At 42.9% G+C, this 27,039-nt stretch overlaps 1 protein-coding gene across 2 annotated transcripts in view; it reads left to right on the top strand.

The window, feature by feature from the left end:
- Positions 1 to 19,020: 19,020 nt before the first annotated feature.
- The window catches only part of AMPH (amphiphysin), a 184,280-nt gene continuing 176,261 nt past the window's right edge, over positions 19,021 to 27,039 (top strand). For both annotated transcript variants that reach the window (XM_072599090.1, XM_072599089.1), the window contains exon 1: positions 19,021 to 19,543. In XM_072599090.1, the coding sequence (XP_072455191.1) occupies positions 19,475 to 19,543 (69 nt within the window). In that variant the 5' untranslated portion in view covers positions 19,021 to 19,474. The remainder of the gene's footprint in view (positions 19,544 to 27,039) is intronic.

The following is a 27,039-nucleotide window of genomic DNA, read 5'->3' as shown; positions in this document are numbered from 1 at the left end:
TTATTTCATCTACAACCTTTTTCTTCTCCATGACTCCTCCTCTTCTCCCCCTTTCCTTCTCCTTTTAAGGTTTCTTCTGATAACTGGGGGGAGGTGTTTGCTGCATCTCTTCTGTGCTCAGTACCTGCCATTCCCTTGGGAAGCAACAATTCAGGACTCTGAAAGGAGGGCTAATTGATGCGGATGTATCTGGACAAAAGAATCCTAGCATCATTTATCTTTCCCAGAGTGATCATGGCACTGATAAAGCTGCTCAGAATTCTTGGAGCTTGGTGCCATGGAGATTCCCTCCTCATCTTCTCCTACTGCAGCCCTTCATGTACTTCCTGTTAGCTCTCCCACCCAGCCTGCAGACAACCAAGTTGGCAGGGTTCCCAGATGGCCTCCGGGTGTATGGGTAGTTGCACATGGACTCTCTGGCAGTGGGACCAGTTTTCTAGTCCCAGAGAAGAGGAAGCTGACCCTGAAAAGCTAAGTATGTCTTCCACAGCAAAAACTGCTGCCCACTGTGTTATTGACACACTTCCCAGTGCAGGAGACTCAGGTACTGGCAGCATACTTGTTCTCCCTACACCTTGCCCCTCTCCTCCCCCTACCACCAAGGAGAATTCCCATCAGAAATGGCTTTCATGTACACTCACTCTATGAAACACTAGGTTCTTCATTCCCTGGCCATCTTCAGACCATGTTCCTGTTCCCCAGCCTTCACCTCATGAGAAACTCAAATCAATGCCACCATACTTGGAAAGGATGTGTCAGTGTATCATTCTATGACACCATCCACCATGCATTTGACTTCCTGGACAAAGGCACCTTTTCCTAGCCCTCACTATCCTATATGTATTGTCTTCTGATAGGATAAGTTCCCCGAGGGCCAAAACTACCTTGCTTTTTACAATTATGTCTGTAGTACTGAGTATACTGTCTGATACAGTGTTTAATAATTTTTCCCTTACTTCTTTCTTCCTTCTTTCCTTCCTTTTTTCTTCCTTCCTTCCTTCCTTCCCTCTTTCCTTTCCCCTCTCTTGTCTCCCAATTAAACAACACAAAAAATAAGAAGAATTAAAGCCTCCTAATAACTATGAATGATCCAGCAAAAATAAATTCCAACATAGAACATGTTCAAAAATATATTTCTCATTCTGCAGCTTGAGTCCATCACCTCTCTGGCAGGAAGGTGTTGGTGTTTAGCAATTTTCCCTGTAATTAAACCTAAATCTGGCTCTGGTGGAATATTCCACCAATTCCTCAGAGTTCTTCCTTCTGAGGCCAAGCAGAACAGAGTTAATTCCTCTTTAGCATGACAGCTCTTCAAACACCCAATCAGCTATCATGTTACTTTCCCTCTCCCATTCTTCTCTTCTCCAGATTAAATACTCCCAGTGTCTTTAAATGATCTTCATATAAGATGTTCTTAAGGCCAGTCATCTTCCTGGTCACCTCCTGGATGCTGTATAGTTTATCAACATTCTCCCTAAAACCCAGACCAGAATACAGTACTTTAGATGTAGTCTTATTAGGATGATCCCCCATTGCCCAGTAATAGGCTCATAGGATCATGAATTTAGAGTTGGAATGAACCTCAACGGTTAATTATCCCAATTGTCTAACTTTACAGATGAAGGAACTGAGGCCTAGGGAGGTTAAATGACCTGTCCAAGGCCATAATGTTTCCAATAAAGCAGTCTAACATTACACAGACATTTTTGGCTGCCGTATCACCAATGGTCATAACTATTGAGTTTGTTGTCCACTAAAACCACAAACCCCAAGATCTTTTTACTCCAGATTTCTGTCTAGCTATTCCTCCCTAATATGGCACTTGTGAAGCCTAATTTTGGGAGCCAAGTTTTATTTTACATATATCTCTTTTAAATTTCATGCTATTAGATTCATCACTCTAATTTATCAAGAACTTTTGCAATAACTCTCCCATCTACCATGTTAGCCATCCATTCTGCCATTGGATAATTTCCAAATTTGACAGGCATGTCATCTATGTTTCTGTACAAGCCACTGATTAAAAAATGTCCAGCAGTACAGGGACAGGAAGACATGCCTGGACCACTCTACCAAAGATTTCCTTTCAAATTCACATTGACTTATCAAAGCTTACTCTTTGGCACCATTCATTCAACTAGTTTTGGGATTCACCTAGCTACGTTCTTATCTTTTCCATATTTTTTCATTTTGTCTATCAGAGGAACCTGAGAGAGACTTTCCCTAACACTTTGCTGAAGTTTGGGTAAATAATTCATATGGCAGTCTCTTCATCTACTAGTCTAATAACCCTGAGACAAAAGGAAAGGGTAGTATAGTATGACCTATTTTTGATGAAACGTAAGTGATAGTTTGATGAAGTTGCCTCTAAGTTATAATGCCTTCCTTTTCTAGATTGTGAGAATCTTATCTCTTTAATAATAAATTAAAGAATTCTCCCAGGAATTAAAGTCTAACTCACTGGTTAACAGACTTCAGATTCCATTCTTTATTTTCTTTTGAAGGTAGGAACAACTTCTCTAGTCCTGGGGCACCTTTTCCATTTCCCATGACTTATCATAGGTGATTGATAGTGGCTCAGTAATCACATGTTCCAGTTATTTCAGCTTCTTAGTATGCAGTTCACCCAGACCTGATAATTTGAACCTTTCAAGTGCCCTCTTACAATCTTCTCATTTGTCTTGGGTTTCAAATCTCTAATAACCAATTTTTGATCTGTTTCCCAGTGCAAAAGTCGTTGTTCTTATGAAAGAAAGCAGAAGTTAAATTAGATTCAAATTTAGCCTTTTTTCTTTCGTCCACTAACATCAGTCCATCCACACTAATCTGAGGTATTGTCTGTTCTTTGATGCTTCTCTTATCTACAACATAACTAAAGAAATCTCTGAGTTGTTGGCTCATGGGCACCTTCAGATCATCCTGACCGTTTGCTCACGGTACTATCATTACAATCTTATACTATTCTCTTTGGCCTCATGTTACCTGCTTTCATTTTTATAAATATGTATTTTCAAGAAATCTAATGTAGTCAGTGAATTCCCTGTGTAGCTATGCCAATATCGTTAAACAAATGTCCATTCCCTTCTCATATAAATCAGTCTTTATTTTTAATACTTTACTTTATATGAATTTCTCATCCTTCTTGGACCGACTTTTCCTTCATGGGCTCTTACCTGCACTTTCTCTGAACTCTTTGAAATCTACTCTCCAAAGCTGTAAGGTGCATCTCAAGTTACAACTGATTTTCCTCTCCTATCCAGAATTCTATGACAGAAGGGTCATGTGCCACGAGGTTCTTATTGTTAGTCATTCAGAAACCAACCCCTACCTCCTAGTATCAGGTCTAGGATTGAATTTCCACTCTTGTTGTACTCCAGCCTTTGATCCTTTAGGAAGATTGAATTATCCTTGAGGTGCATTATGGGTGTTTTCAAAGACTGCTTCTGAGAGACGGATAGTTGGAGCAGATGTTGAAATAATTGAACCTCTGCCTCCCCTCATCCTGATAATATCATGCTCCATGTAAGGTTTTTTATCTATTTCCTTAATTACTCTTATAATCACCACTTCCTTCCAAGTTGTGTGTAGGATACTCTGACTATATTCATTCTTTTTCTCCTTACATTGATCCTCACTCAAATATTTGGACACTCACTACACTTTCTTGGCTTGATCACATGAATGAGGGAACAGCGATGGAATCTGTGATTGTATCAGACTAGGTAACTCCCAGAGAGTAAACTCCTTCTACCAGCACATTTGGACATCATCTCTGCAACTTGTAGCCTTAGAGAATTGCCTAGAATACTGAGAATTTATCTGATTTGCCTAGAGTCACACAGCCAGGATATGGTTTTTTAAAAGAGGGCACATTAGTAACTCTTAATATATATGCCACACTACACCAGACTCTAGAACAAGGAATACCTTTCAGTGCCATATTTTAATGATAAATCCTATCCTACCAATTCTAGAGGTACCCAAGGGGCAAAAATTTGCATCTTTGCATTGAGTTCTGTAGCTCTCTCTCTTTATTACTACTCGTCTATGCATTTGAATATAAACACCTGTGGCTAGATATTTAAGGTCTGGTCCTTTCCCTTGGATATTATCTCTGGTATTTTGGGTGGTCTCCACCTCATCTTACAGAGCTAACTTTCTTCCTGTGCTGTATGGACTACTTTCCACGGTACAAGTTTTGCTGATATATCTAGGCAATTTATGAAGTCATTTGTCCTCATGTAAATCACCTTGTGTGGATAATAGTTATCAAGTGTAATCAGTCTCTGTGGGCTCTCATCCAAGCCCCAGATGCATACTTAAGAGAGACAATTGACCTCTGTGTTCTTTAATATCAACTAGCCATATAGTTGCCATGGTAGCCCTCAAAAAGAAGTCACCAATCACCATTATTCATCTCTTCTTCCTTAGAACTTTTCTGATTCACTGCTGTCTTGACAGGTCATCACCCCACTATTCTACACCTATTCCTTAGGTCCACATGTTCACAAGTCCAAATACTTCTTTTCTTTCCTCTGCTTCACCTTCTACAACCAATTATACTACCACAGGTTGGATTTCACTCTGCCTCCTCAAATATTTTTCTTTTTTCCCTTTCACTCCTTCTTAAGCAAGCCAATTCTTCTTTTCTTAAAGCTAGATTTTTATCAATATCTTTTGTCTTTACATCTGTTTCACTTCCCTTCCTTATTATGTAGCAGAAAGCAATTTCTTCTAATATAGAATATCTAGCACCATTCCAGGCTACTTCTTCAATTCCCACTCATATGGTTAGGTGAGCTCCCAGAAGGCAGTTAACTACTTTTCCCCTCAAGGTTCTATTACCAGCTAACATTACAGCACTGCTGGTGTTTCTAATACTGTCACTTGTTAGCCTCCATCCAGAGCTCCATGATATTGTAAAATGAATGAATGTATATCAATCAGATTTTACAAAAGTGAATTTACTGATCTAACATGGTTTCTTTGACCCCACTCTCTCAAGGCTAGGCCTGATACATCTTACCTCCCTCAAAGTTCTCAGGTATCCTGAGGAGATTATGGAGTATCTCTTCTTGGTCATCAGCCCAACCCCCACAGGCTGTGTTCCTTCCCTTTTTAGGGGTACTGTGACTAGTTAGTTTCGTTTAACTACTTAATATAGGATTAGATTTTATAAAGGGACAATTATCTCAAAGATATAGAAAGAAAAAACAATCCAACTGTTTTCTCCAAGATGTTGGGAATATAGCCTGGATCTCTGGAGAGTGAGGGAGGGAGAAGAGTAGTTTGGCTCACAGCCTCGCTCAGTTCCAATATAACATTTGCCCACCAAGTTGTCTTTTTTTTTTTTTTACATTTGTGCAAGATTTTATTCCTTATTTTGATTTTGTTGCAATTGTCAAGTTTATCATAAAAATTTAAAAAGTCATTCTAATACATTCTTGGGCAAAAAGTAATCAGATAATATTCTTTCAACTTGGAGAGATGCAGGATGGTTTTCACTGAGTAACACCAAAACATCAGGTCTTAAGTTGTAGAGTGCTTGCTGTTCTATATTAAAAGAGGGAGTTTCCTCACTGCACGTTCCCTACATCAATGAGATCACAGGTCTAGTCCCCTAAACAAATCTTCCCAATGGAATATAAGCACAATGAAGGCAGGAACTTGCTTTCCTTCTTCTTTTTGTATCCCTGGAATCCAACACAGTTCCTGGCACACAGCGGAGGTTTAATAAATGCTTAATGAATTAATTGAGAATAAATCAAAACAAATGCAGAGCTGCAGAAATCAATGGAACCCTGTACATATCTGACCTCTAGAGGAGCAGGTTGAATGGGTATGAGGCAGCCAATGAGGAGGGAGCCATAGGGAGGGAACCATGGGGAGGCAGAATGGAATTCAAAACACACAATTGGTATTGGGTTTTTCTGCTGCTATTTCTACTTTTGTCATAGTACAGTTTGGGGTTAATTTTAATAGATTTGTTGGCAAGTTACAAAATTAATATACAAAATTTTACTTACCTTAACTGAGCACTGTCCTTTCCTCCACTTTCTATAAGTACATTCATAATCTCATGTCATTTCCGTTGTCCATTTTGGAACGCAACGTCAGAGTAATGGGATATTCAAAGACAGAGAGACACAAACAGGGCCCTGGATGCTGACTCCCCAGGAATCATCTCTCAGGATGCTGCAGTGCTCAACATTCCTTGGGAAGGACATGCACAACTCTGGAAAGGTCTCATGTGCCTGTTTCTCCTGGATATTTTAGTATTTTCACACATATCTCCTGTTAGAGAGGCAGCCTAAAATAATGGATAAATTTGACCTTGGAGCCAAGAAGGCCTGGGTTCAAGTCTGACCTCTGATCCACATTGGTTGTGAGATCCTGAAGTATTCACTTAACCATTTGGTACTCTAGGCCAATAATAGTCTCCAAAGAGAGAGCTGTAGACTAATGTCAGGGAGACTGTGACAATCCACAACTATTGTGTGATTAACTGATGGGAAAGTAGGATTTGGGTCTCATCCCCCCTCCATTCTCTATCAGTTCCAAAGCCAATCATGGGTTAGTCTTCAACATCTATACCACCTCCTTCAATACTGCCTCTTTCCTCTCCCTCCTACCTCTGATCTCCCAGGGCTATTGCTATGGGAGGCAAAATTCCCTCCTCTTCCCCCTAATACTTTCTACCTGTCTAACCTCTCCTCAGTCTCCTTTGCTACATCTTTGTCCTAGATGTGCCCATTAACCAAGAGTTAAGGCTTTGTACTGGGCCTTCTATACTACTGTGCTTTGTGATCTTATCAGCTCCCAAGGCTTAAATTAGTATTTCTATGCAGATCATTCTCATATCTACTTATCCAGCTCTAATTGCTGTCTCAACTTCCAGATTCACATCTCCAACTGCCCATCCCATTTCTCAAATTGGATATTCTATAGTCATTGTAAACTCAACATGTTCAAAATAGAACTCATGACCTAACCCGTCACCCAAACCTTCCTTTCTTCTTAATTTCCCTATCATTGTTGAGGGCACCACCAGTCTCCCAGTTACCAAGGCTCACAGTCTAGGTCCCATCTATGTTTCCTGGCTTCCTTTAAGTCTTAGCCAAAACCCCATTTTCTAAGAAGACTTTCCCAGTCTTCTTTTAAAGTAGTACCTTCCCCATGTTGATTTTTTCCATTGATATTTATATTAATTGTATCTCCATTGATATCTTATTTCTACTAATTGTTTTCATGTTGTCTCTCGTATTAGATCATGAGATCCTTGAGAGCAGGAACCGGTTTTTGTTTTGACCTTTTTCCCCCAGCTCTTAATGTTGTGTCCCACTCCTAATAGGTACTTAATAAATACTGTTGACTTGATCTGACAGAGGGATATGGGAGGAAAGAGAAAGGGAGAAGGGGAAAGAGAGACAGAGAAAGACAAAGAAAAGAGAGAAGAGAGAGAGAGGAGAGGAGAGAGAAAGAGAAAGGGAAAGACAGAGACAGACAGAGACAGTGAGATAGAGAGAGAGAGAAAGAGAGAGCAAGAAAGGGAAAGACAGAGAGAGAGACAGAGAGAGACAGTGAGACAGAGAGAAGAGAGAGGAGAGAGGAAAGGAAAGGTGAAAGAGAGAGAAAGGGAATGACAGAGAGAGTGAGACAGAGAGAGAAGAGAAGAGAAAAGAAGAGAAGAGAAGAGAAGAGAAGAGAAGAGAAGAGAAGAGAGAGAGAGAGAGAGAGAGAGAGAGAGAGAGAGAGAGAGAGAGAGAGAGAGAGAGAGAGAGCAAGCACCATAGCAATGATCAACTTCTCCTTTGAGAACCCAAGTGCAACTTATGGAAAGATGCTCCAATTGGGATGCTGAGTCTCAAGTGGGTGAATGATTTACTGAAGGTCATACAATTGAGAAGTGGCAGAGCCAGACTGAAAGCCAGATCTTCTGGTTCCAGGTTCAGGTCTCTTTTCAAAGCAAGACAATTGCCTTTTCCTTGGTCTCATAATATAAGATATGAACACATTAGCCAGAGAAGAAATTTCTTAATTGGGAGGAAAATTTCTATTAAATTGGAAGTAGAAAAAACTATCTACGGGAAACAGAAAGTTGACTGAGATTGCCCTTTAATTAAAATAAAAATGTGAATCTTTGGGCCAACTTAAATGTCACAGAATGAGTTCTTAAATATTTAAAATGAGTATTTTCAACTGATCATTTTTTAAACAATAAATGCATTTTTATTCAGCCCTGAATTTTATGCATCTGCTGTATTGACCCTGGTATTTAAGAAGATGCTCATCTGAATTCGGTATATTTGATGAAGAGTCTGCATTTGAGCAAAAGTCACTATAATATGCATGGAAAGAAGTAGACTACTCCATAAAATTAATTTGATATTCCCAGGTAGTTTTTGAATATTAGTGGATTTTTTCTACTTTGAGCATATTTTCATCAAAAATCTTATGAAGAAGAGTGGCCAGCTCTTTGAAACCTGATGGTTATTGTCCTCGATCTGTGCTGCAGATTATCCTGTCTTTGAGAGTGGTGGTTGAAAGAGACCCCCTAAATTCTAAGTGATTGTAATTTTGTAAAAAATGGAGAGGACAACTGCCTTTAAAATGTAGTGCATATAGATGCCTAAAGCTAAGAAATTAGTTGTGATTTAGCATGAAACTTTTTTTGCTTGACTTGTTCAAGTGATGAGAAAATAGAATTAGTTGCTCAAGACATCAATCTGTAGGAGTGATGTAGTGTTGGTGGATGAAGAAATGGGACACTTGTCATTTCAGATTGTTCTGAGTTCCTGAAATAGTCTTCTTGTTATCACTTGTTATCACTTTCTAAAAAATCAAACTCTATCCTTTTGCGTCATGGAACTACCATCCAAGTTGTAAGCTACAACTCACTACAAGTGGGTTATTCCTGCTGTCATTTCTTCATCACTTAGTAAACTCCTCTCATTCTCTTAATTTCAAGACTTGTTTCATCATCTCCCACTATCTCCTCCCTTTCTCCCACTCTTTGACAAAACTGTGGCCTTTTTCTTTGCCAAGATCAATTCTTCTACATATGCATTTGATCTATCCCATTCCATCTTCTCAAGAACATTTTATCCTCTATTACTAACTTCCCTCTACAAAATTTTAATTCCCCCTATTTACTGGTCCCTACCTACTGACTTCAAACACGCTAAAGCCTCCCCTTCAGTTAAAAAAACCCTTCATTATAACCTACTATCCCCCCATCAATCATCCCATATCTCTTCAGATTCTTAGCCAATCCTACTAACAAAAGCTGTCTGTACTTTCTGCCTCAATTTCTTCTCCTCTTATTCTTCAGACCCTTGCAATCTGACTTCCAATGACATCACTCAACTAAAACTGGCCCTCTCCAAAGTTACTCTTAAGTAACTTAAAGTGAACTCTGAAGTTACTCAAAGTGAGATCTCAGTGGCTAAATCTGATGATCTTCTCTCAATCTGAATGCTTCTCCTTCTATCTGCTGCATATGACCATTCTCTTTGATCACCTTCTTCTGAATACTCTCTTGTCTCTGGGTTTCCACTCTCTCATGATTCACATCCTATAATGACTAATCTCTGCTTCTCATTCTCCTTTGCTGATTTATTATCCAAATAATGTGGATGTTTGGGAAATTTTAGATCTTTTGTAGTAGGATCCATAGCTGCAACAGACCACAAAGCCATAGTCCCCCAATTCTAATGGTCTTTAGAACTTCCTTGGTCTCCTTTCACTAGAAATTCCTGAAGATCAACCTGATATAACAGGACTAAATTTCCTTCAACTCCCACCATGCTTCAAGGTTCATGCCTGGTAACCTGTAGTTTCACTTTGCAAGAAAAGAAGGGACTTGGTGAAGGTGGCAATTTTTTTTAACTAGTATTCTTGCAGTTAGTTACTCAAACCACTCCTATCACTCCATTTAATTTCTTTTTCTCTCCTGCTTCATGCAAATGCTTTGAAGCTCAACAATGTTTTTTTTCTTGACAATATTCAGTTATCTCCTCCTAATTCTCATCCCTTAAAAATCTGTCTGTTGTATTTCTCTTCGCAATTCTCAAAACTCTTTCTATCATAGGCTTCCATGGCATTGTTCAATTTGAATTCTCATATTTCTGACTACATGTTCATGCTCCTTCAATGGGCCCCAACAATATTGTACAATGGTTAGTTCTGAACTGTTATGCTCATTCCTTCAGGATGCCCAACAACTCACATGATTTCAACCTGCACGTAATGCCCAAATTCTCCCTCTCCAGTCTCCATCTCCATCTGCTGTTGTCTACAGTATAGTTCCACACTTGAAGTTCACTAATTCAAATTCATCCTTCCCTCCCAAGTAAATACCCCATCCCAGATTCCCGTAACAGAAAACATCCCCTCCATCCTTCGGGTCTTGTAGGCTCCAAACTCTTTTCCTTCCTTTGCTCTCTACAATGAAGTCATTACTGATCATTTATGTCTTGCTTCTTTCTCTACCTTCCTTTCATAATAAGCATCTGTTTTACAAAGATGAATTAGATTGTCCGATGTTGGATATCCACTTCTGAGAAATGGAAACATTCTCTTTACTTCTCCTTGTAGGAAGAATGATTGCATCTTCCCCATTAGCTGTGAATTCCTCAAGAGCAGAGTTTGTTTTTGTCTCTGTTTTGCCTTTCCTTGTATCTCCAGCACTTACCACAATTTCTGACACATAGTTAATAGGTTGCTAGTAGACTGACTGATTTCATAGTTGATCATGGTTTGTGATCTAGAATAACTATATGTGTGTGTGTGTGTGTGTGTGTGTGTGTGTGTGTGTGTGCTATGATAATGGCTTGGCAAGCCGAGAGGAATAAGTCTTATACCTGTCCAGCAGGCCGCTCGTCCTCTTGTGGAGCTCGCAAGTAAAAGAATGAGGTGGGACAGCGGGTCAGGAAGCAACTCCAATTTATTCAAGCAAGCACTCTGATTATATAGATTCAGTATGCGTAAGCATTTCATCCACCTTCCTAGGACCTATCATATAGTATTTCACCATATATAGTATAATCCCATACCCAGCACCCAGAACTGTACCTGGATATGCCATGTAGCTCATGAATGCCATACTCATACAATCTCAGGGAGGGGGAGGGATGGTGGGGCCAACCCTTCCAGCGCCATCTTGTTCACCCTTCCCTGCACTAGACTCAGTTTACCTGATGTCCATCAGTGTGGCATCCTAAGTGGCGTGGCAGTCAGCACCCCTACTTGTGTGTGTACATATATACACATACACACATATACCCATGTATATATACATGTATGTATGTGTATATAAGTATGTGTGTGTATTTATTAGCCAGAAATTTTTTCTAGGCATTGTCCACTTGTACCACAGGGGTTTTCTTCTGTGAGTCAGTCTTTTCCCACCATGAGATACAATATCACTTAAGTTTCTACCCGACTTGTAATCTTAAATTTGAGCTATGACTTCCTTCCTACATTTTTTTACCATAAGGAATCCAGGCACAAGCCTCCTGGCCGAACCTGCTGGAGTCACCACTTTACAGGATCAACAATCGTCTTCATGCCTGGATGACCCATCAGTGTATGAATTCGTTGAGTTTAAATGATGGTGACGTTAGAAGCTGGCCAAGGGGTCTGAGGGAATGAATATTCTTAACTGGAACCTGTCCAAGGTTTCAAATGTCTGTCAGCTTCAGCTAAGGATAGAAATGAATGAGTAATAATGGACTGCTCTCATCATTGCGTTTAAGGCTGCTGATTCCTAACCCTGTATATAAAATTGTTATGACCTAATAGTGGTTAAGCAATCCCTATAGAGTTTGTCAGAAAAGAGTTGTGGCTCATTCATTTTTTTAAAATAACCCCATGACCTTTCAATTGACTGGTATGTGAGTCATTCTCAGTATGGCTGTGATCTGGGTGTACATTTTGCATTATATTTCATTCTAATGGTTCGACGATCTTAGAGAATTCTTAAGTCCCCAACCATACTGTGTTGTACATTACTTGTGAGGCTAACGTGGTTATCGGAGTTTTGTCTAGGTGAAGCAATTTTGTGCACAATTTTACTTTTCTGGATACATCAGTGATACATTATTAATGCTGGTAGAAGATTGTTATTTGGGGGCGTGGTCAAATTAGGAAAGCAAGATCATAGAAGGCACATAGGGGTGACTTAAGAGAAGGATAATCCCAACCAAGAAGCGGAGTGGCCTGACAGAGGAGTTCTGGGTCTGGAGCTAAAAGAACATAGATCTAGAAAGAGAAGAGACTCTCAGAGATCATCAAACCTTATCCCCTTTTCACATATCTGAGGCTCAAAGAGGTTAAAGCACAGATCCAAGATCTCATAGAGAGAAGAACAGAATTTGCACTCAGGTCCTCTAACTTCAGAGCCAGGGATGCTAAGGCAGGGAGAGCTGAGTTCAAATTCTATCTCTGATAATTACCAGTTGTGTGACCAGAGACAAGTCGCTTAACTTTCTTGAGGCTCAGGCAACTGGCTATAACTGTACATTGTAAATGATTTGCAATATGGAATCAAAGGCCTTGTGGGGAGATTGTAAGGTTCTTTAATAACCTTCAAGTTTCTCACTGAATCAAAATCTATTTAATGCTCACATTCTTTTGGTGGTAGGGTTCAGTTCTGAGCCTCAAATGGCCTCCATCTCCAAAGAATTGAAGGTAAGGGTGGCTCACACCAGGGAGAGCAATGTGGTGGGTGTGAGAAAATGTACACCCTCATCCTTTGTACTTTCAGAGAGGCAGGAACTTAGATTTCTTAGATCTAGGTTGTGTAGACAAATATAGTGGTCTTTATGTCCTGGAGAAGGACCTAGGTGAAACAGCCTTAAGGATATAATCAGAGAACTGTAGGACCACAAATGGGACCACTGGCAACTGACTGGCCACCCCAAAATTGCAGACTTGGGGTATAGAAAAGATGGCAGTCTCCTAAGCATAGATGGGGAGGACTGGAGCACATATGAATTTAGGGGGTTTGACAGCTGGAAATGTGACCATCACAGGGTGGGGAATGACAAGTACATAGGGAATATTCATATTCTAGTGTCTTGTCAAGATTGAGCATGGAGCCAGTGCATGACCTCACTTTGTACTCCCAGAGAGCCAGAACCTTAGATTTCTGAGATCTGGGTTGTGTGGAAGAATATGGTGGCCATTATGTCCTGGAGAAGGAATACCCACATCAAGAGGATCCCAGATCTCTAAAGAATATGAAATCCTAAGATAAATGTGATCCCATCTTTTTTTTCTGGATTAGAGCACTGCTTTTTAACCCAAACGTTCATGTAGTAATTACAACTTTAAAAAAAATCAGAACATTCTTTTCTCATACCAGTTCACAGGACATTTACAAAGGAGAAATGTTCATTTAAACTCTTCCAAGTCATCAAGGTAGAGTAGTTAATAGCAGCTGGAGGTGGCCCAGAAACTCTCTAGTTTCCAAGATTACTTAGATGAGGTTGCACTAATTAATAGATCAATATGATTACAACAGTAGTAAAACTAAACTGAAGACTTCCACCACATCTTAGAGAGTCTCATAAAAATAAAGTTTGGAGGAAAAAGGAAACAAAACCTGACTACTGTAAAGGGAAGCAGTGGGGTCCCACGAAAAGTGCATTGGATTTCTAGTCAGACAACACAGGTGCCAATTCACCTCTGCTCCTTATCACCTGTGAGAGCCTGGGAAAATCCCCAAGTCTTTTGGCCTCTTCTGCCTCCTCTGTTAAATGAGGGATTTTGACTAAGGATCTCTGAGGTCCTTCTAGTTCTGAAGAGGTGTCCTTGTGATCCACATGTTTACAGCTGAGGAATGAGTTAGACATAAGAGACATCAGGAAGGAAGGCAACAAAATACAGCAGAGAGAGTGCTGAACTTGGGGTCAGCAAGACACCAAGTTCAAATCCTGCTGGATGAGCTTTGTAACCTGACCAATCCACTTGGCCTTTCCAAGTCTTGAATTCCTTATATGAAAAATGGGTTATCCTTGCAGAGAAGTTGAGTTTGTATGTAAAGTCCTTGAAAACTTTGATATGCAATATAAACGTGAATTTTTATTATTACTGTTAACGATCGCATAGATTTGTCCACAGAAGAAAGGTTAAGTCCTTGGGCCTGGAGTCCTGTGATACCATGACCAAATTGCTGTGAGGCCATTCTTAGTACTGCAATGAAGCTGTTAGAACAATCTCCAATCTTCATTGATGTTGTGTGGCACAAAACAAAGGAAAGAGCCCTGGATTAGGAGCTGGAAGCCAGGAGTTCAAATACTACCCCTGCCACCCTTGCCCTCTGACTCTGGACAAGTCACTTCAGCTATCGAGGCCTCAGTTACCTCATCTGTAGAAAGAGAGCATTGGACTGGATATACTCTAAGGTCCTTCCAGCTCCAAGCCTAAGGGCAAACAGCCCTTTATGTTGAGGGATTTGGAGGAAAAAAGAGTAATCAGTATAGAAAAATTGATTCAAAAAGACGGCATGGTATCAAAGAAAAGCTATTGCTGGAAGTAAAGGGCACCCAGTGAACAAAAGAGCAGAAAGGGATCAAATGGCACCAGCCTGCTCCTGTTCTAATGGTTTTATGTAATTCAGCATTGGAAGGAAAGATATGCCCAGCATCTCACCCTGCTTAAAACTATATGGCAAGTGACCACTCTTCTTCTTCTTCTCCTTCTCCTTCTTCCTCCTCTTCTCTTTCTTTTCCTTCTTGCTCTCCTTCTTCTGCTTCTCCTTCTTCTTCCTCTTCTTCTTCTTCTTTTTCTGTTTCCCTTCCTCCTCCTCCTTTTCCCCTGGTCTGACTATGGAAGAGAGTAGAATTCAGAGAATCATCTGGAGGATGTTAGAGGGCATCTAGTTCAATCTCCTTATTTTGAAAATAAGGAAACTGAAGGGCATAGAGAAGTGACTTGCCCAAGGTCCCACAGGTGACATGATACACAGTAGTTGAGTTACAATATGAACATAGGACCTCTGACTACAAATACAGCCACTTTTTTGGCTGCATCCCTTATGAATAGACACCTAGTTGGGAAGAGCTGTAGTAATCAAAGGATTGGGTGGGAGGGCCTAGGATGGGGTTGGAGAGTACATGAAGGATAGCATAGAATTTTGGAGCCAGAAGAGATCATTTAGTAGAATTTCTTCATTCTTACAGATGAGGAAATGGAGGCCCAGAATGATGGTTTAGGTTGAGAGAATCTCACAACCCATTCAACAATGCCCTTGTTTTACAGATCAGTAAATAAAGGCCCAGGGATCTAGAGTGCTTGCAGCTCTGGAGATAGAAGGGACATCAGAGGACATGTAGTTCAACCCTATTATTTGACAGATGAGAAAATTTTGGCCCATTAAGGTTAAATGACTTGTCCACCATCCTACAGGTAGTATTAGAAATTATGTTTGAACCTAAGACCTCTGACTCCAGAGATGGATTCTTTTCTTTGTAGAATATGGATGTTACATACCACAATTCAACTGTCAAGTTCTCACCGGATAATTTTTATTATAACCAGGAATGTCAGAAAATGCTGGACTAGGACATTATGCAAAATGGTAAAATGCCAGCCTTGAGCTCACACTTAGTTTTCTAGCAAATCTAAGGATGAGGTTTAAAGACAAAATATGATACCTTGAAGAGATACAAGACCCACTCTGTTTAGTGCTAGGGAGTAGAACTTGGAGCCATGGGAAGAATTTACAAAGTGACAGATGCAGATTTGAAATTAGGAAAGACCCCTTATAACTTCCCCATTACTGTGGAGGGCACATCATTCTCCCAGTCTCCTAGGCTCACAACCTAAACCTTATCTTTAGCAGCCCACTGTCATATCCTCTCTCCCTCAATCTGTTGCTTAGAGGCCGCTAGGTGGTGCCATAGTGCATAGAGCACTGGGCTTGGAGTCAGGAAAAACTGAGTTCAAATATGGTCTCAGGTACTCACTAGCTGTGTGATGGTGCAAGTCACATAACCTCTGTCTGCCTCAGTTTTCTCAACCATAAAATGGGTACAATAACAACATCAACCTTGAAAGATTGCTGTGAGGATTAAATAAGATACTATTTGTGAAGTGCTTAGCACATTGCCATAGTAGGCACTATATACATCCTTATTCCTTTCCCCCTCGACTTTTGGCCCCCCCATATTCAATCAGTTGCCAAGGTCTTTGTATTTCATCTTTGCAACATTTCCTGAATATGTCCCTTCCCTCCTCTGATACTGCCCCAAACCTGGGGCAGGCCCTCAACCACTCATGCTGGGATATTTCAATACTCTGCTGTAGGGTTGCCTCCCTAAAGTCTTTGTCCACTCCAACAATCCAGTCCTGAGTTTTGGATTGTTTGATAAAGGAGGGAAGGAGTGGCTAGAAGAAGATAAACTGATTCATTTGTTGGTGGGGTTGGATGATGTGGCCTCTAAGACCTGCTTTAACCCCAAAATTCTGGATTCAGTAACTAGATCTCAGGTCTTCTGTCCCAACACGAAATTCTTTCTTTGATCCTAAGTTACCTCTTCACTGGGAAAGGTACAGTAGGAGCCATGTGAGGGGAATTAGTCAGGAGGCAACTCAAGAGCTGGTGTGTCACCATCTTACATCCAAGACCTGAAGACTGTGTCCTGAGTACAGCAGGCTACAGCTAGGACAACATCCCTGACAAGGGACCTTCCAGACCTGGATTGGGGAGGAGGAGGGATAAGTGGTCAAGGTGTGACTGTCTCCGATGATATCTGCCCCTTACATTTGTCTTAGCTTTGCTCTCTGGATCCAAGGAGAGCAAGTCTAATCCCTTTGCCATATGACACCCTTCAAAAACCTGAGGATAGACATCAGGACTCCCTAGACATCTTGTCTTTTCCAGGACAAACAGCCCCATTTCCGTCCGCTAATTTCATTTGACACTAGCTTGAAAGGTCATGCGGCCCCAGTGACAACTTCCTGCTTCCCACACATATGACAAGACTAGCTTTACATATCTATCTGCACACTAAGAAAACCACTCCATTATCAACTCTGTATCTAGAACTTTTCCCTCTAGAGTTCTGAGCAGTCAGAGCAGAGCAACACCATCAGTATGCCTGAAATTCTAATGGTGATTTGTTTCCTGACCATTGTTTTCATAGGCTTTATATACAGTGGGAATGGAGGCAGGATGTGATCTTGACCAACTGTAGGCCATTTCTGTGAGATCTTTGGGAATGGTCCTAAACAAAGGCCAGTAGCTGTTACTGTTCATTTGTTTATTCCCAAAAGAGAAAGGTCTCTTCATTTCAAGGCTCTCAAGTGAAGCCCAATGGTCAGTCCATGTGTGTCTTAAAGTGTTGCAGTGGAATGTGTCCCTTTATTTGTAATTCTAGGGCTTAACATAATGCCTAGCACATTTAGGGTTAGAGAAATGTTAACTGATTGGCTGACCTCCAACACATGAGGGATAATTTCCATAATTCCTTGCATTTCTAGGACTCAACATGGACAAGTTCTATGACCTGGAAGTAGTTGCTCACTGACAGTTACTGGAGTCACCCACTGGAGTGTGGTTTTTGTTGTCTCCATCACCCACTGTGTACTCAGCTCGGCTCTAGGGATGACTTATTTCCCCTCTTTGGATATGACTGCTGTGACTGACCATCCTCAGTGTGTGAACTCTCAGGGCAGAACTTAAAACAGCTTTTAGCTTAATTTGAAGAAAAATCTTTCTATTCAACAGTGGAAAGGAGAGTGGGTCTTTCTCCTAGGTGCTCTTCAAGGAAAAGCTGGGAGCTCCTTGTCAGGTGGCTGTGGAGGATCTGAGAGGACCTTCCATTCCCCACCTTCTCCATGGAAGTAGGTCTCCCAGGGCAGCCAGCTCTTCATTTACATCTAGCTGCTTACCTCTGGACTTCATTGTGCTCTCAGGCTGAGTATTCCCTCTGGGGTGCCCTCTTTTCAACTTATGGTGCCACCACCATTCAGTGGTGAGCTCCTGGAGGACATGTATGCTTTTCTTGGCATCCCTAGCACTTAGCAGAGTATGTGTTATTGACTGGGTTGGTGTAGAACAGTCACTACTCTGTGATTTTGAGTCTTAGAGTCAGCTGAGGCACCAAGGATTCACTAACTTGTCTGGGGAATGGTTCACAGCCAGTCTGTCAAGGGTGGAACTTGGATTTGAACCCTGCTCTTTCTGCCAATATGGCTGGCTGTGTCCACCACCCCACATGGCCTCCAGACTGTCACTAGTAGTCACTTCAAGGGTTATTGGGTTTAATGTAACTGGAGACTTCCAGCAAAATGAAGACTTAGAAAATGCTCTCAGATTGAGACAGAAGTTGTTCCTTCATTCTTGGCTGGTGCTCAGAACTGGAGAAATGCTGGCATGGGCTGCTGAGCCAAGTGCCCACCTAAAGTTCCATATTGCTGGACTGCAGGTGTAGATGGGAGGGGGCAGGGGAAGTCTTGGATAGTCAGTCACTTTCAAATTGCTGGGGCCTAAAGCCCTCTCTCCATCTCCCCAACACACACACTCCACACATGGTGAGTAGTGGCTGGACAGAGCCCTGGGTGATCCATCTGACTCTGGGGGATAGGAGACTAGGTGCAGAGCCCAGGAGGACCTGGATCACCCAAGGTGGAGTTGTTCAGGGTGGCTCCTAAAGACTTTAACTCAGAGACTACAGTTAGTCTTTGATTAAACAACAATTACCCATCTTTTTTCCTTTCTTATTCATCATATCCTGCTTAGAAAGAGAGGCATCCTCTTCCTCCCCCCCCCCCCCCAAAAACACTTCAGGTTAAATCAGCCCCACCCCCACCCTATCACCCGATCTGTACTTGCACACTTACATACCTGAATGCCCTCCAGCTATGCATCACTAATTCTTCTTGCCCCTCTGGAATTCTCTCCCTCTCCCTCTCCCTCTCCCTCTCCCTCTCCCTCTCCCTCTCCCTCTCCCTCTCCCTCTCTCTCTCTCTCTCTCTCTCTCTCTCTCTCTTTTTCTCTGTCTTTCTCCTCCCTCCCTCCCTCCCATCCTCTGCCTCTCCCTTTTCTCGCTCTTCCTAGCTCTCCATCATTCTGTACCTCTCGGTCCGCTCCAGCTTCTCCCTGCCTCTCTGCCTTCCCCACCTCCCCGCATCTTCTTCACATCCTTGTGCCCTCAGCCCCGGGTTCAGTACCAGGCTCCGCGGGGCCTTGCTGCGCCTTTAAGTTCACCCCTCCTCCCCGTGGCCCCTCCCGCCCTCGCCAGCTGCCGGTGTCCCCTCCCCCTCCCCCTGCATCCCTGGGTGTCTCCATCCTGCCGTCCGCCCGCTCGCTCCCTGGCTGGTTCGGTGGTCCCTGGATCTGTCGGTGGGTCGGGCTTAATCTCTGCCCGCCGCCAGCAAGCGCTGGGCTCAGCCAGAGTCTCCCTCCAGCTCCCTCCATCTCCAGCCTCCTGGAGCAGCAGCAGCAGCAGCAGCAGCAGCCCCAGCCATGGCCGACATCAAGACGGGCATCTTCGCCAAGAACGTGCAGAAAAGGCTCAACCGGGCTCAGGAGAAGGTGAGCGAGGAGAGCGGTGAGGGGGCAGGGTGCGGGGGGCGCGGGGGCGGGAGTTGGGAGGACCAGGGTATGGGACAGAAGGGGAGAGGACGACGGAGGGGGAGGGGAAGGAAGCCCAGGGATGGGGTGGCTCTGGCCAACGTGCTGGGGAATCCCTCCTCCCTGTGCCCACAGCACCCAGGGGCACACCACGCTGCAACACAGCACAGCACGCAGCACACAGCACACGCACATACACGCACACACACGCACACATACACACACACAACCCCCACACACAAACATCACTCAAAGACATCACCACACAAGCCATACACTCGATACCGCACAAGGACACACAATCCAGAGAAGCACAACACGGACACAACACATATACACCAGTACACAACAATTAGAGAGCTCATGGAAGGAACACTCGGGAGAGCCGCACAGACCAACTCACACTTATGGACCCGAGCTCTGGGGTCCTCAGGCTGGGCTTCTCGGGAGGTCCCCCCTCCTCCTCCCTTCTCTGTTCCTCCCCCACTACTCAGTCCCTGTCTCCTTGGGTGCCTCTCCCCCACTCTCAGGAGGCTCCCAGAGATTAGGGGTGTCGGGGGAGTGGAGAGAAGGACGCCTGGGTTGCGGGAAGGAGAATTGCCCTGGAAGAGGGGAAAAGGGGGAGGGGCTCCTGGAGGGAGCAGCTCGAGCTACTGGTGGAGGGTAAGAGGGGAATGCGGGCTGGAGAAGGACTATGCAAGCATCCTTCCCTCGGGTCGGCGGGGCTCACTCACTGTGTTGCACACGCGCACTTTTGCTCCTACCACAGCCTGGAGAGGATGCCTCCACCGCAGCGGCCGCCGGTGACCTCCCTCCGGGAGGTGGTGGGGGTGGAAGTGAAGGGGCTTAGCCGAGGGGCTAGGCGTGCAGGCCACCCGAGAGCTGGCGGTGGCGAGGGCTGGATGGGCAGAGGGAGCAACGCGGCTGCATTGGCCGGACCTCCCCTGCTCGGGTATCGTCCTGCTCTTGGTTGCAGTGGGATGGAGAGATGCAGGGGAAGTGCTGCCCATCTCTCCTCTTGGACGGGGGAGACAAGCAAATAGTTTTGTTAGCAGAGCCCAGACATCTTGGAACTCAAGACTAGGAGCCGAGAAAGTCCAGGAGGCAAGGTGTCAGGGTACATTTTTGGTCTGTGTGTGACCAAGGCATGTTGGTGCAATGTGTTCCAAGCACAGGGACTCAGGCCTCTCCGACTCCGGCCTGTACTTCCTCCACCCATCCAAAAGAACTATGTGGTGGTGATGAGTGCGTGGATGGGTTGGAGCCCAACTGACCCTCACAAGAAGCTCGGAGAGCTTCTCTGGGTTCTGACCGGCCCCTGCCAGTGAGCGGAAGTAGTAGATGTTCATTTCTGTCTAGAAGAGGGTCCAAATTCAATGACAGTCTGGAATCTGTAGGAATGTCCCTTGTGCATGAATACAGAAGCAAACTTGCCTCACTTCTGCTCCCCTGAATCGCCTAACATTTTTATTTGTGCCTTGAAGGGCTACTTCCTACATTGTTGCTGAGCCAGGGACAAAAAAGGGAATCTTAATGGGGATCACAATGGCGCGTATTCGATGCCGTGTTGTATTCACGTGGTGGCAATGTTTTCCACCCTGGGGAGGGCCCCAGGTGTGGAAGCGGTGCCTCTCTCCCTGGAAGGCAGACAGGCTTTCGCTGCGCTATTGCAATTAACTCGAACCTTCCGGGCTTATGCTTCCACCCCCTCCCCAAATATGTAACCCTTGGAGAACTAGGGGGCGCGGGAACTGGAGAAGGCCCTCTCTCCAAAGAAGGGCATCTGTCTCTGTGATCCGACCGCTCTTGCTCCCTATGCTCCGCATCTCTGCACATGCCCACTGCCAACCTAGTAAGAGGATTGTAATTCTTTTAATATCCACCCAAGCCCTTCTTGAGCACCTGTGACCTGTCTCCCGGGGTTCTCCTAACAGCTGAGTGACCCATGGTTCGAAACGCTTCCTGCAGGGTTACGGTCCTTAGTAACTAGACTAGGAGGGCATTTGGAATTGGTACTGGCTTATTTTCCATATTTTTAGGTGCTCCATTTTTCCTAACTGTACTTACTCTTGTCTCCTTTTCCCCCTCCTTCGGACTTAACACGAATTGTTTAGATGAAGCATTACAATAGATCCACCCCCACCTTTAAAAATACATCTCTCTCTCTCTCTCTCTCTCTCTCTCTCTCTCTCTCTCTCCTCCCCTCTCTCTTTTTCTCTTCTGTCCTTTTCTTTCTCCTTTTTCTTTCTCTTCCTCCTCCTTCCCTTTCTTTCTGTCTCAGCTGGTGAAATGCAGGGTAGTATATTGGACAATACTGGATTTATTGCTAAAGAGACCTGAATTTGAATCCCATCTTACTAGGGTGATCTTGGATGAGACATAGAGGTCCAATGGAGGGAACACAGGCTTTGGAGTCAGAGGACCTGGGTGTGTAATATTTGTACACAAGCCCCTTTCCTTTTCCATTAATGAATGATCATTTTCCCTGAAAGCAGTGTGGTGTAGTGGGGCTGGACTTCAGACATTTACTAGCTGAGTGACCCTGGGTAAGTCATTTAAAATCTCTTTGTCTCAACTTTAGAAAAAGAATTCATCTAATTCACAGGGTTTGTGTGAGGCCCAAATGAAATACTTTAAATGTTATTGAAATATGGGTGATATTATTGCATTCCCCTTTTTCCTCCCCTTCACCCTCTTTCAAAGAGACAGCTGGGTGTCATAGTGGATAGTCATGAAGACCTGAGTTCAAGTCACTTTAGTTTCTTTCTACCTCAGTTTCTTCAGATATAAAATGGGGATAGTGTTAGCGTCTACTTCCCAGGGTTGTGAGGATCAAAAGAGAGAATACTTAGAAAGTACTTAGCACAGGACCTGGCTGGCTCATAGTAGGCCCTCAATAAATGCTTATTTTCTTGCTTCCCTCAAAGAGATCTTGTTCTGTGTGCATGGCCCTTATTTGACAGAAGTCAGTCAAGAAGCAGTCACTAAATGCTGACTGTGTGCCAAGCACTGCGCTTCTAGGCCATATTCTTTAGATAAAGCCAACTTCAATGATGTTGGGTGTATGGCCGTTGCTTCCTGTGCTGAGCACAGTTGTTTTGTGCCTTTGTGACAATCTTTGTGAACTGTTAAGGTCAAAATATCCTTCGTGAGTCACCTTACGGCACTGATTTGCTGTACAACTAGGTAGGCTGATTCTGTGCTCATGTGGTCAGAGTCACAGGTTCCATTCTTCTGTAAGGATGGGTGTGTACCACAGCAATCAACGTCTTTCCCTACCCATCCCTCAGCACACACATGCCCCTTGAAGGCAGAGTGGGGGGAGGGGCTGGTATGATACAGTGGTGGAAGGTTTGGTTCATTTTGCGGATCCCTAGTGCCCAGAACAGTACATGGTACAGAGTAGATGCTTAATATATGCTTGTTAATTAGTGACTGATGAGTGGTCCACTGAATAAAGAAAAGAACATTACCACTGAAGGTTTCATTGTGTTCTTTCATTCTGTTCCTTCACTTAGCCGCTAGTCCCTTTTCTAGCATCTCCACTCTTCCCCGTTCCATTGGAACCTTTTTTTCCTGTGTCTCCAGAAGGTAGTGCTCTCCTCATCTTAAAAAAATAGCAAATTCTTTCTCCCACCCAATCCCTCCAGTGGCCTCACCGATTTTCCTCCTTCTCTCTGCCAAACTTGTTACAGTCGCCTGCAGTCATGGCCATATCACTTAGTGTCTCCTTCACGTCTTTTATCTGGCTCACATCCCTCCACTTCATGGACACTATGCTCTCTGAGGCTGCTGGTGACCTTCTTGCGGTTACATCCAATGGGATTTAGACTTCATCATCTTTGACATCTCTACAGCATCTGATATTGTCGATCCACCCCTACATCTTTCATAAAAATTCCAGCTGTTCTCTTGCTGCATTTTCTGTGACATTGCCTTGTCCTGGCTTCTTCCTATCACTCTCCCCACCTCCCTACATTGTCATTTACCAAAGTAGTCTGTCCTCAGACTACTTCTCTCTCTTCTGCGTTTCCTGAGCTTTCACCTGCTCCTGTGAGTTTGACTATTGGTCCATATGAGTGTCTCTTTTTTCCTTCTTCAGGACATTTATAACAATTACTATCAAACTCATCTAGCAACTAATTTTGTCCTGCTATGTGGTATCTCTTTTAGACTTCTCTTGGACTATTACTAAAATCTTATATTGTGACTTATCTCTTCATGTGTTATAACCTGGGGGAAAAATTGATTTTCAGATTTGGTCTTTCTCTACACAAAAGCAGTCCTTCGCCTGGCCATGATCCTTCCATCCAAAAAGTCCTTCCTCTCTAACCTTCTTTTAGGAACCCTGCTTATCAACAATTGTTTATTCCTGGAACTTTTCAAGCAAGAAGCTTCCAGGTTTTTAGTTGATTGGTGTTTCCATGTCTGTGATCTCAAGGATGAGGAGCCAATTGACCCCCATGAGATGTCTTGCTTGTGGGGCTACCTTGTTGTACAAAGTGTAGATGGTCCCAGGAAGAGATTGGTGTAATGCTGGGCCAAGTCCTCAGAACAGCCCTTCACCGTAACCATTTTGGACTCTCTTCTCAAGATCATTGTGCCTGGACAGCTATGGTCAGATCCCTGCCCTGCTATTCCCAGCTCTGATTTAGTTGTATCAGTCTTAGCTTCCATGTGGCCCAGGGCCACTAAATTTGTACTGCTCTATTTAGGGAACTATCATCTGCTGTCCCAATCTGAAGATATTGTGCACCCCTATTACTTTTTCTGTGTTGGTCCTGCCTTTCCTTTGACGCCTCCTTGGGTGTCTTTAATTAAACTTCCAAGTGACTATTCTTTTGACATTGAATGAGGTTAGGGGGCTGGATTTGGAGTCAGGAAGATGAGAATTCAAATCCTGCCTCACACAGTTGCTAGCTGGGTGACCTTGGTCTTAGTGACCTTGTGTTCTTGCCTCAATTTCCTCATCTGTAAAATGAAGTCAATATTAGCACCTACTTCACAGGCTTATTATGAGGACTAAATGAGATAATGCATGTAAAGTGCTCTGCAAACCTTAAAACACCATAAGTATTTCAACTTTTATTGTGATGTGATGATGCTGTTGTCAGTGCCTGAAAATGATGAGCCTTTCCTTGAGGGCAGAGAATATAGCATCAACCCAATTATATTCAGTTGAATACATGTCATTAAGCGCCCACTATGAGCAAAGCACTGTCCTAGCCTCAGCGGGGGATAAAAACATCATTAAGATAGATGGCTTGCCCTCATGAAATTTCTCTCTAGCAGGGTAAATAAGATGTATGGATAATTGTCACTCAAGACAAGTTGTCATTAATGCCAGTCAGTTGCAAAAGCAGAATGCTAGGGGAACCTGGAGGAAGGAAAGATTACATAGGTTGCAGGGACTTTGAGAGGACTTTATGAAGAAGGTGCCTTGAACTGGAGCTTTGATGAATGGGTAGGATTTTGATAGTCAGCCAATAAAACTTTATTAAGTGATGTCTGTGTGCCAGACACTGTGCTAAGCCCTAGGTTAGGGCTGGGTGGGTTGGATATGAGGTCCAATGGGCCAAGATGGTGGGGAGGGAATGGAACAAAGAAACATCTCTAGTGAATCACCCCAGGGATCTGTCCATGGAATTGTGTAGTTTAACATTTTTATAAATGACTTGGATTTTACAAAGCCATACTCTGTTCAGATTAATAGGTGATGTGAAAGTGGTAGAGGTAATTATGTTGGGGAATATGATAAAAAAAAATATCACAGGATTAGAATCAAGGACTGACTTTAAGAGGATGAAATTGAATAGCAGGAAATACATACTTGTGTTTAAAAAAATAAACTCCTAAATCCAAGATGAGTGAGGTATGACTAAGACAGCAGTTCATTTGAAGAATATTTAGGGGTCTTAATGGAGTTGTTTTATTGTCCATAGGAGTCCATGGTGTGACATGGCGTCCCAAAGGGTTAATGCTATCCTGGACTGCAATGGAAGCATCTTGTCTATAACAAGATTAGGGATTGTTTTTCTGTTTGGTATTCTGGTCAGATTACAGGACTATAATAAATTCTGTGTTCAGTTCTGGGCATCACATTTTAGGAGGGAAATCAACATTATGGAATGTGTGCACAAGAGGATAATCAAGAGGGAGAAGGAAACAGACATCATTTCAAAAGAGGATTAATTTAAAGAACCGGAGGGCATTTAACCCAGAGAAGGGAAGACAAAGGGTGCATGAAAGCTGTTTTCAACTATTTGAAGAACCATAGAGGGATTCAATTTATTTTGCATGGTTTTAGAGGGGAAAATTAGAAATAAAGGGTAAAAGTTGCCCAGAAAAAAGATTTAGACTTGATGTAAGGAAATTCTTCTTAGTAATTAGAGATTTTCAAAATGGAATGACTCTTTTGGGAGGCTATGGGCTTCCCTTCACTGGAGGTCTTCAAGAAGAGGTAGGATGACTTAGGTATTCTGAGTATTTTGTAGCAGAAATCTTATTCAAGTGTGGGTAGAACTGGGTGGCCTGTGAAGTCCCTCTCATCTCTGAGATTCTGTGATTCTATGGTTCATATAGCTGCTGGTATTCACTATATGAGATCCTTGTCCAATGACTAACAGTTGACATACAACTGGAGGAACTGAACCATGTTCAATATTGATGTTCTTGTTGCAAATGAATAAAGAAGACATGTTAATTAAAGCAGAATGACGAGATTGCTCCCATCTTCTTCATGTAACAGCAAATACAGGCATTGATGCAGTTAGTTTTATCATACACCCAAAGGCAACAAGGAACATCATTTCATGAATCCTTGGTCATCTCATCTTTCGTTCTCAGTGATTATAAACAAAAAAGATTACCTTCAAATAATTGCATCTTGCTCAACAAAATCTATTTAGGGGATGAAGAGAGAGGTGGAGAAGTTATATAAGTTATATAAAGAACTTGATGGCATCCTCCAAGACAATTTCATGTATACATGTACATGCCAATTGGAGGTCAGTGCTTTGGTACAAGTGAGTCTGAGATGATAAAGATTGTTAGAAAAAGCCTTGGTTGCATTTCTTATAAGGGAATGCTCCTCTGATACTCTGCCCCATTACCCTTGGTCGTAACTGGGGAATTGAGAGACTCAGACCTAATATTCAGTTGGAGAGTTCCTTCTGTTGTCTTTAAGTGGTGCTGAACATCCAAATAATTTTAAGGACTAAGAAGACTGAATCTTCTGTATCTAATTAACATTTCGCATCTATTTCAGACAGCTGCTGGCTCTACCTATTTACCCATTCACAAGTTCCTAAGGCACTTTCTTCCAAAGATCATGGGACACAGACTTAGAGCTAAAAAGGATGTTAAGGGATGTTATCCCCTTATTTTATAGTTTCAAACCTAAGGACATACTACTGGGTAAGGATCTGAGACAAGATTTGAACAGGATTCTTCCTGAT

Source organism: Notamacropus eugenii, chromosome 3, assembly GCF_028372415.1.
Source record: "Notamacropus eugenii isolate mMacEug1 chromosome 3, mMacEug1.pri_v2, whole genome shotgun sequence".
NCBI classification, from domain to species: Eukaryota; Metazoa; Chordata; class Mammalia; order Diprotodontia; family Macropodidae; genus Notamacropus; species Notamacropus eugenii.
The sequence above is the reverse complement of the archived record's forward strand: the minus strand, read 5'-3'. Positions and strand labels throughout refer to the sequence as shown.